This window comes from Brassica oleracea, chromosome C9 (assembly GCF_000695525.1).
Source record: "Brassica oleracea var. oleracea cultivar TO1000 chromosome C9, BOL, whole genome shotgun sequence".
NCBI lineage: Eukaryota > Viridiplantae > Streptophyta > Magnoliopsida > Brassicales > Brassicaceae > Brassica > Brassica oleracea.
The window spans coordinates 15,642,003-15,651,423 of NC_027756.1; the positions used below are offsets into that span (position 1 = coordinate 15,642,003).

Genomic DNA, 9,421 nt, shown 5'->3' on the forward strand with positions numbered 1-9,421 from the left:
CCCCACAGATTTCGATTCTGAGCTCATCGTGACATGTGATTGCTGTTTCCCTCAAAAATGGTAGATAGCTGCAGTAGTAATAAGAAGAGGAAAGAGTTCATCAGTGAAGGAGACATCGCCACTCTTCTCCAAAGGTCTTACCTTTTTTTTTTTTTAATTATATTTATTATTCGCTTCTCTTCTCTCGTTGTTGACTTTATATGTGTTTTGTTTGTTGTAGATATGACACCATGACGATACTGAAGCTGCTTCAGGAGATGGCTTACTACGCTGAGCCGAAGATGGACTGGACTGAGCTGGTGAAGAAGACTAGTACTGGAATCACCAGTGCTAGAGAATACCAGCTGCTATGGCGCCATCTTGCTTATCGAGATTCTCTCCTCCCCATGGACGATAACGCTCTCCTTCAGGTCTGTTTTAGTATATGATTTTATAGTGTTTTCTTTGCCTTACCTTCTGCTATGATGGATCTTGCTAGAAACTCAATTTGGTGTCAAAGTTCTCACATTTATGTTGCATTGCTAATGTTTATGTTAGTGGACTATCTTGAACCTGTTGGTTTGGGATTCTTACTTGTTGGCATCTGATGAGTGGCTAAGCATTATATGACGTTATTGCAACTTCTAATGAAGTCTTACTTGTGCAGGATGATGATAGTGACATGGAGTTTGAATTGGAAGCTTCCCCTGCAGTCACCGTTGATGCGGTATCGGAAGCTGTTGCGCATGTTAAAGTAAGTAGGAGATGGATAGATTTTCTGATATTCTTCTTCTTTCAATCCTCTCAAAGACGTTCTTTTTCCAAAATTGAGCTTCTTCTCTATACTTTTTCATCATAACTGCTGTTTCTCTGTGATACTTTCTTTGAAAGATATTTGAGTTTCCAAAATAATTGGTGTAGTATTTATAACTAAAGATCTTAGTCACTGGTCTAAATATTACCATGCTGTGTCTTCCTAATAATTAAGTTGTGGTTACTGTTCTTTGATATTATTGTCTGCTTATTCTCAGTTCCTAAATGATCCAAGTACTACATTTCATGTTTTTTGTCTCCCTGTTTAGGTGATTGCTGCTTCCTATGTGCCAAGCGAGTCCGACATTCCTGAAGACTCAATTTGTGAGGCTCCCTTGACCATTAATATACCTTATGGCCTGCAAAGGAGGCCTCTAGAGCCGTCAGGCTCGTATTGGTCGTCAAGAGGGATGAATATCACCTTTCCAATCTCTCTTCAGAAAGCAGCTGAGGGACATAATGGAAATGGGTTAGCCAGTAACATGGCCGGTCCTCGCAAGAAAAGAAAAAAATGGTCAGTCGAGGAGGATTTGGAGCTGATCGCTGCTGTGAAACGACATGGTGAAGGCAGCTGGGCCCTTATTTCTAAGGAAGAATATGAGGGAGAGATAACTGTCGCACAACTTTCTCAGGTCATAATTTCATTTGGCTGACATTGTTTCGTATCATTGAATAATCTTCATTTACGTTGTGCATCCTCTCGTATCAGCAGGCATGAGAGTTTCTGTGTTGTTTATGCATTATATCCTGTCTATTGTCCGTGGCATATGCATAGTAATATCTTTCCATCACGCTGAGAGCCATTTAGTAGTAACAGGAGTATGAGTATGATGGTTTACTCTGTTAACCATATTACCATATTGCCGTCCCTCGATCATCATCTTTCAGTTAGTTTCCCTGTTTTGTTCACCTGCTCATGCACCTCTAAATGATATGATTAAAATCTATTGACAAGCATAGAGGCCGCCGTTGAGGGCGATATTTTATCTGTTCACCATTTTTTGTGAATATTTTCTTGTCAAATTATATATGATGGTTCCATATATACCTTGTAAGTAGTGTGAAGAAAGATCTATGTGGACAACTTTGGATTGGCATATGTAAATATGTAATGCTTTTTATTTAGCATATTTCTTTCCATGGGCTGGTGGTAACAAACTGATATTTTCATTTGCAGCGGTGGGGATCTATAAGGAGAAGGGGTGATATATCAAACTCTTCTACTCAATCTTACCAACAGCGAACAGAAGCTGCCAATCGTGCATTATCTTTGGCTGTGGGAAATCGAATTCCCTCAAAAAAGGTTGCAGTAGGTATGAGTAACAGAAAGATCTTTTCCAGCGTATTATACTATTTATAAGTTAGTTTATTAAAATTGTTCGAGTCCCAAAGCTTCTGTCAGTTAGATTTGACTGTGTGTTTCTTTAGGTATACCTCCAGTGCTTACATCCGGTAGCACCACAGGAGCACAAGGCAATGGTAGTTCATTGCAAGGTCAACAACAGGCTAAGCCAGTAGTTCAAGCAATTCCCCGGGCAGCAACAGCCGTTCAAACTGCAAAATCTCGAGTCACCGCAAGGAAACCAACTTCCACTTTGAGAGCAGAACTAATGGTAACAGCAAATTCAGTAGCTACTGCAGCCTGTATGTCTGGCCTGGGAACTGCTGCATCAGTGCCAAAGGTTGAACCAGGAAAGAATGCTGCTCCTGCGTTAGTGTCAAAGGTTAAATCCTCCCAAGCTTCTTTGCCTCGTCCTTCCGGTATATCATCAGTATTGAATGTTGAGCCTGTAAAAACCGCTTCGGCAGCTTCTTTGCCTCGTCCATCAGGTATATCACCAACACTGAATGCCGAGCATGTAAAATCCGCATCGACAGCTTCTTTCCCTCGTCCGTTAGGTACTATATCATCATCAAAGGCCGAGCCTGTTAAAACCGCTTCGGCAGCCGCTTTGCCACGGCTATCAGCGCCAAAGGCAGATCTTGTAAAAACCGGTCATGCAGTCTCTTTGCCTCGTCCATCAGGTATCACATCATCAACAAAGGCTGAGCTTATGAAAACCGCTTCTGCAGCATCTTCACCTCGTCCAGAAAGCATGCCATCAGCACCAAAGGGTGAGCCATTAAAGAGTGTTTCTGCTGCTGCTGCTGCTACTACTAAAACTCAAGTGGTTGGACCTTTGAGTGCAAGGAATGCAGCTAATGGACCTTTTAATAAGCCTTCCCCTATGGCTCCTTTCTCCAAAGGGCCTACAATCCAGAATATTTCAGTTCCTTCTAGATTTGCGTCTTCAAGGTTGGCTCCCACACAGAGAGTTAATGCAACTACTGCAATGCCGCAAAATCCAAGTGTGGGAGCGGCAGTTACCTCATCTAGCAAGCCGGTTGGTGTACAGAAAGAGCAAACTCAGGGAAGCAGAACAAGCCCCTTGGTTACAACAACACTTCAGCCAAATAAAACCATCTCAACAAACTCAGTGATTAGCGCAGGAAAGCCGGTGGCTACACAAGTGGACACTCCTCCTAGTCTTATGCCTAAAAAGGACCAAGTACCTCAGACTTGCACCGATAAAAGTTCTTTGGCTAAACCACCTGAAAAAATGAGTAGTTCCACTGTTCCACCTTCTGTTGTGGCTGAGCCTGAATCAAAACCCAAGGACGAAGCAAGTAAAGGAAAAAGTCCTGATGTTGCAACCGTGACAGGGACCGAGCAGCAGTAGTTGTAGTTTTTATTTGCTGCATTGTTTTAGTGCTTTTATTAATGTTTTTTTTTTTCCTTAGGAATAAGACAAGAATGTGATGATGTACAGTAGTACTTACTACTACTAATTAGTACGAATCTAAATATAATTCGAAAACTCCAAAGTAGATTTTCAAATTCTTGAAAACAGTGAAAGAATGAAGATACAGTTTGATTTGATTTGACATAAAAGCTAGAAAAAGGTAAAATAACAGACGGATGATTGATGAGATTATTCAGGGAGGTTTCCAGGTTGCCTAACGTAACTAGACTGTCTTTGCAGAGCTGGAGATGGACTGACACAAGAGAAGAGGGATGCTGAAGCTTGCTTCTGTTTTGTATGTTTCTTTAACTTAACACCGAACAAGAACGACCGTAATGGAATCCTCGTCCTTCCACTCGACGAGCTCTTGCTCGGAGTTGTTCTTGCTTCCGTTGCACTTGAGATCCCAATATCCTCTTCCAGTTTACCCAGAATCTTCTCTACGTCAGTCTTCAACGTTCTTACACGATCAAGACCCGATTGTAGTTGACTTGACACCCTTTTGTTCTCCTGTTTCATGTTGAGTATCTCTCCATGGAACTTTGCAGCTTGGTAACCACTTATCTCTGAGTCACTTATTTTACCACCTCCAGAATGAGACGTGACTCTTGCGACTTCTTCTTGGATATTAGCTAGCGATGTATACCTTCCCTGGAGTTCGTCTTTGAGAACCGCACTGTTCTCTAGCCATAGCTGCAGCTCTGTTCGAATCTCTCTAAGGTGTCTATAGATAGGTTTTGCCTCTGATGCAGCTGCGTGCTTACTGCTACTACCACTTCTTGAAGATTCCTGCTGTTGCTTGCTTTCGATTCTCAGCTTCGACAGCTCTGATTTCAGATCCTGAAATGTTGTCTGGTACTTCTGTATCTGATGCACCGATGTGCTAAACCTTAACCAGAACTCTAGATTCTCTTCCAGGACCGCGTCTATATCTGCACGCACTTTGTCTTCCACCGTTGGAATCTTTGTTCTCGGGCTATCATCAACGTCTGCAAATTTCACCCTGACCTCACTAGACTTAGTCCTTGCTGGTGTTCTCTTCACCTCTCCTGCTTGATGATGCGGCGTAGTGGAAACCGAAAAGTTTGAAGTTGGTGAGATGCTGACACTCTCATGCTGTTGTCCTTGATCATGTTCCAGCTGGCTGTTTCCTTCTACATGGTGTGGAGAAGGAGAATCTTTCCCTGGCGTGTCGTGCTTTTGGCGTAAAGCTTGAATCTCTACGTCTTTGTAAGCAACAGCATCCTTGAGTTCTCTCAACTGTAATGCAAGCTCGAAGAACCCTTCTCGGTTCTTCTTCTCTACGTCGCCTAGCTTTCTCTTTACTTCTCTGTAGTCTCTTAGTACTGATGTGTATTCGTCTAACAGAACCTTCTCTCTATCCTCCATGCCGTCTGGTAACATCTGTCTCCAGTTTGGTGTATCTTCGTCTTCGTATTCTGTTACCAAATCTTCTCCTTCTGTTCCGAAACAAGTGCTTGCTGTTTCTGACAATGCAAATGAATCTTTAGTCTCAGGTTTCTCTTCTTCATTGTCTTCGTTCTCTTTAACTTCAGTGACATCTTTCTTCCTTTCTGTCTCCTCCTTTGAGATTGACTTTAGATCATCTTCTGATCCTGAAACAACTGGCAGTTCCTGGACCATTCTGTCTCCTTCGACATCTTCGTCCATCTTGACATCTTGTAACTTGCCAGATAAATCATCAGCAGTCCAATTAGCCTCCTTGAACTGTTTCTGTAGACTCTTGTTCTGATCTTCCACCTTTTGAAATAGCTTTCTGACTTTACTCAGCTCGTCTTCAAGAATGGTTATCCTCTGTTTCATATCAGCGGAATCCGAAACAAGAGCCGCCTTGTCCTCCTCTAGACCGCGGATATGTTCATGTAACCCATCTGTCTCTGATCTTAAAGTCTTCACCAATGCAGTGTGAGAACAAGCATCAGTCTCCAATGAAACAACTCTATGCACAAGATCATCAATCTTCTCCACAAGCTTCACAACAGTAAGATTCTCATTTGAATCTTCCCTCTCAGCTTCAAGTTCTTGAACCACATCAGCTTCAAGTTCTTGAACTACATCAGCTTCTTCTTGTTCTGTCTCAATAAGCTCATCATGATTCTCACTTTCCGGTTTCTCAAATTTGTTCCTCAATGCATCAAACTTCTCTTTGGCAATAGTGATTCTTCCCTTTTCAATCTCCGCTTCTTCAACAGATTGTTTCTGTTTCTCCTCAAGCTTAGCTATTGTGTCTTTACAAGAACTCAACGCGGTGCTCGCCATCAACGTCCTAGCTTCACTATCATCAATCGCAGCACCAAGTCCAAACTCGTCTTGTAAGTTACAAACCCTCTTCTGCATCTCAGCCACTTCATTCTCCAAATCCCAATACCTCTCGTAAGACTCTTCATATGAGCTCCTCACAAACTCTTTCTCCGTCTGCAACGCCAAGATCCCTTTCTGAAGGTTATCAATCTCCTCCAAGCCCTCTTCTTTACTCAATCCTGAACTAACAACCGCTGTTTCACGCTTGGCGAAAGCAGAAGGACCAGCTGGTCCTTTTCTTGACAACATCATAGATTGGCCTTTGAATTCTTTCTTTGGAATGTCCGGGACTTCAGGTATGTTGCTTCCCTTGGGAATTAGATGAAGATGCGGTTTCCTTGGATTCCCTTCGTAATCTTCATTTTCATCCTCATCATCATCGGAAGGGAACTGAACATGTTCAGGGAACGCTGTGGCGATTGTGCGGTTTGCACTTTGAAGCTCTTTAGATAGATGATCGTAGCGTTCAGCTAATGCACGGTATGATCGAAAGGCCTCCTCCACGAAATTAACGATCTCTGGCCTTTTACGGTAATACATCTCAGCTCTTTTGGCAAAGGTGTCTCCATCTTCATCTATGATCTTAAGAGTATACTCTACTTTCTCTTCCATATCTAAAACAACAAGATAGTTCTTTTGTTTAGCCATTTTTATTGGATAAAGCAAATGGCACATGGGGATCAAGAACATTATTATTAGGTGAAAATGTGAATCAAGAACAATGGAACGTACCTTGAAGATTGTGTTCGAGCCATTTGGACTGCTTTGTGCGGATGTGGCTGGCCCACCACCATGAATACGCATTGCTCGCTGCTCTCTGCAACATGTTTTTGTCCTAAAGAAGAAGGAGAGGAAGGCTCAAACATGACCGATTCATCAATGTGTATAAAATCTAGAACTACAGACATTCAGGATCAGACAAAGAAGTAGTCTTTGTCCGGGACATGTCCGAGTATTTTGGTGGGATCCTTTGATTAAGCTCATTTTTAGGATGTTTCCTTTGACAAACAACAAACAAGATGAGACCAATTAAAAAAAATGAATTTTTTTTTTTTAAATCTCAACTGCTCTCTTCTGATTTCCTTTCAGTGTGATTATATATATATTATTAATATGAAGTATTTTTTAATACTGATTGGAAACATGTATAGTAGTATAAATAAGAACCATTTGAAACATGGATAACAATAAAAAAAAAGTATTGTGTCATTTAGCAATTTAATCAATATAATTACATTCATTGTCTTTGCATATTTGGCTTAGTTTAACAATTTCATTAATTTTTTTACTTTAATAATACATTGCATCATTAGTTATATTACCATAATAATAATAATAGTGCAGATTTTTATTTATTAGTTAATCAACATTAATTTTGTGCAATTATAAAATCAAAAATGTAAAATAACTATATTTTACATGTGGTTAAACATTAGGTTTAGTTTGTTTCACTAAAAGTTTTTTTTTGATTATTTTAGTTTCAATCGTTGGAAATTACATAGCCAAAACATAATTCAAGGACATGTTTTGTGAATAAAATAATAATTTAAATCAAAATAATAAAAATGTATTACATTTACTGTTACTTAATTTTGTCACTCCATATAATTATTATACTAAATAAAAAAACTCTTTTTATTTCACTTAATTAAACTTTTTTTTTTGGCATCAATTTCACTTAATTAAACTAAACATACAGAAAGAGTTCTTTTTATTAGTTTATAAAATCAGTTAGGCATGAATATTGACTATCTATTTAGGTACAGGTTGTTCTTTTCGGGTATAGTTTTTTTTTTTTTGAAATTAGGTCTCGTTTAAATATTATAAATTTATGTGGGTTTTGAGTTGGGTCATTCTGGATCTGGATAAGTTCGGTTCTGATGCATAGGAATCTAAAAGTATCTAAATAACAAATGTTAACAAATGTATGTGAAACGGGTTCGGATATTTGTACATAAAATAATCATATTACCTTATTAGGTCTAGGTATTTTGAATATAATTAGTTATATTACGACTCATTTAAAATATATAACACTAATTATGAAAAACAAATATCAATGAATAAAAATATAAGAACCAATACCCACGCGGATGCACGAATTAATCTCTAGTTATTTATTAAACTCAACAATAGGAACAAAATTTTACCTCTAACAAAATAATATAAATAATTATTAGCTTTAGAAAACGTGGTCTATCAAAAAGAGAGTTTTAAACACATTGACTTACGACCAGTGTTTTGAAACCCGACCCAGATCCGCAGTTGAACTGGTAAACCCAGTGACCCAGAAAAAATTCGGCTTGGGTTTTGTGAAAAACTCAATATTTAGAAACCCGCAAAAACCCACTAAAACCCGGAACCCGATACCGGTTGAACCATCGGTTAAACCATTTTACTTTTTTTCTTAAGTTTTTAGATTATGCTTTATATTTTAAGTTTTCAATTAAGAAGTTAGGTGCTGACGAAAAAAAAGAGTTAGGTTTTTCCTTTTCAGTTTTATATTTGTGATTTTTAGATTTTGATGAAGATTTCATTATGTCACCTAAAGAAAATGAAGTGAACGACGGTAGAGAGAACCAAAATTAGTTGATGTGATTTGGTGTTAGTTTATTTCTGTTATTGACAATTTATTACAATGATCTTTTACTTTTGGTTTATTTTGAATTTGAAGTTTAATTTAGTATTCACATTAGACATTTAAATATTTATGAATTTTATATCTTGATTTTTTTAGATTTCATAACCTTTATTTTGTTACACAAAATTTTAAATAGTCAAAACAATTTCTTGATATTTTGCATATCAAATGAAAATAAAAATATAAAACTAAAGTTAAGTATTTTCTAAATACTTTTTAAACATAAAATATATACATATCCAAATTATTATTTTATGTTTTAAAAAACATTTAGAAAATATTAAACTTTAGTATTTATATATTTATTTACGTAGCTAATATATTATTATATAATAAATTTAATTTATTTATTAACATGCGGTTCACCCGCGGTCGACTCAGTGACCCAGTAAATTATCCGGTTCAGTGTCCGGGTTGGGTTTAAAAACATTGCTTACGACTAAGCAATTAAAGAAGAAAAGAAAAAACAAAAAGACACCTAAAACAATCTCCATCATGTTATGAAATAACTTATAATTTATAGTATCGAGAAATTTAAATAAGAGTAGAATTTAATACCCGTATGAAGCAAATAACACTACTATAAGTGAGAGAGTTTATTATAAGTAAGAAGAAGAAGATGTAATGGTGTACAAAAGAGTGAGATGAGTGATGGTATTTATAGTGATCAACAATACATAAAATATCAAAGATGGTGCTTGATTTGGTAAATGAGTGGGTGATCATAGTGCTTGATGAGTAGATGATCATTTCAAAGTTTATCTTATAACACTCCCCCTTGATCATCCATCTTGTATTACGTGGTGCCTCGTTAAAAACCTAGTCATGGAAAACCCAATGGGAAAAACCGTAGTAAAAGTAAAAAGAGTACAACTACGTAAGC

General features: G+C 37.9%; 2 protein-coding genes across 2 annotated transcripts in view; one reads left to right on the top strand and one right to left on the bottom strand.

Moving 5' to 3' along the window:
- LOC106318591 (mucin-2-like) overlaps window positions 1-3,662 on the top strand; it is a 3,945-nt gene extending 283 nt beyond the window's left edge. Inside the window, exons 2-7 of the mRNA XM_013756631.1 lie at window positions 1-134; window positions 221-410; window positions 647-733; window positions 1,062-1,424; window positions 1,970-2,105; window positions 2,221-3,662. Of these exons, the coding sequence (XP_013612085.1) occupies window positions 58-134; window positions 221-410; window positions 647-733; window positions 1,062-1,424; window positions 1,970-2,105; window positions 2,221-3,512 (2,145 nt within the window). The 5' untranslated portion in view covers window positions 1-57 and the 3' untranslated portion in view covers window positions 3,513-3,662. The remainder of the gene's footprint in view (window positions 135-220; window positions 411-646; window positions 734-1,061; window positions 1,425-1,969; window positions 2,106-2,220) is intronic.
- Window positions 3,663-3,739: 77 nt separating this feature from the next.
- LOC106318590 (protein NETWORKED 2A-like) lies at window positions 3,740-6,778 on the bottom strand. Its single transcript, XM_013756630.1, has 2 exons — window positions 6,630-6,778; window positions 3,740-6,511 (listed from the first exon to the last, which is right to left on the bottom strand). Exons 1-2 carry the CDS (start codon window positions 6,721-6,723, stop codon window positions 3,765-3,767), a joined length of 2,841 nt encoding a protein of 946 aa, XP_013612084.1. The 5' UTR covers window positions 6,724-6,778; the 3' UTR covers window positions 3,740-3,764.
- Window positions 6,779-9,421: the final 2,643 nt, after the last annotated feature.

Excerpts from the sequence above, each read along its gene's own strand:
- LOC106318590 (XM_013756630.1), bottom strand. The coding sequence starts at position 6,723 with ATGTTGCAGAGAGCAGCGAGCAATGCGTATTCATGGTGGTGGGCCAGC. Across the intron at positions 6,512-6,629 it reads GCTCGAACACAATCTTCAAG|ATATGGAAGAGAAAGTAGAG; the intron begins GTACGTTCCATT and ends TTGTTGTTTTAG.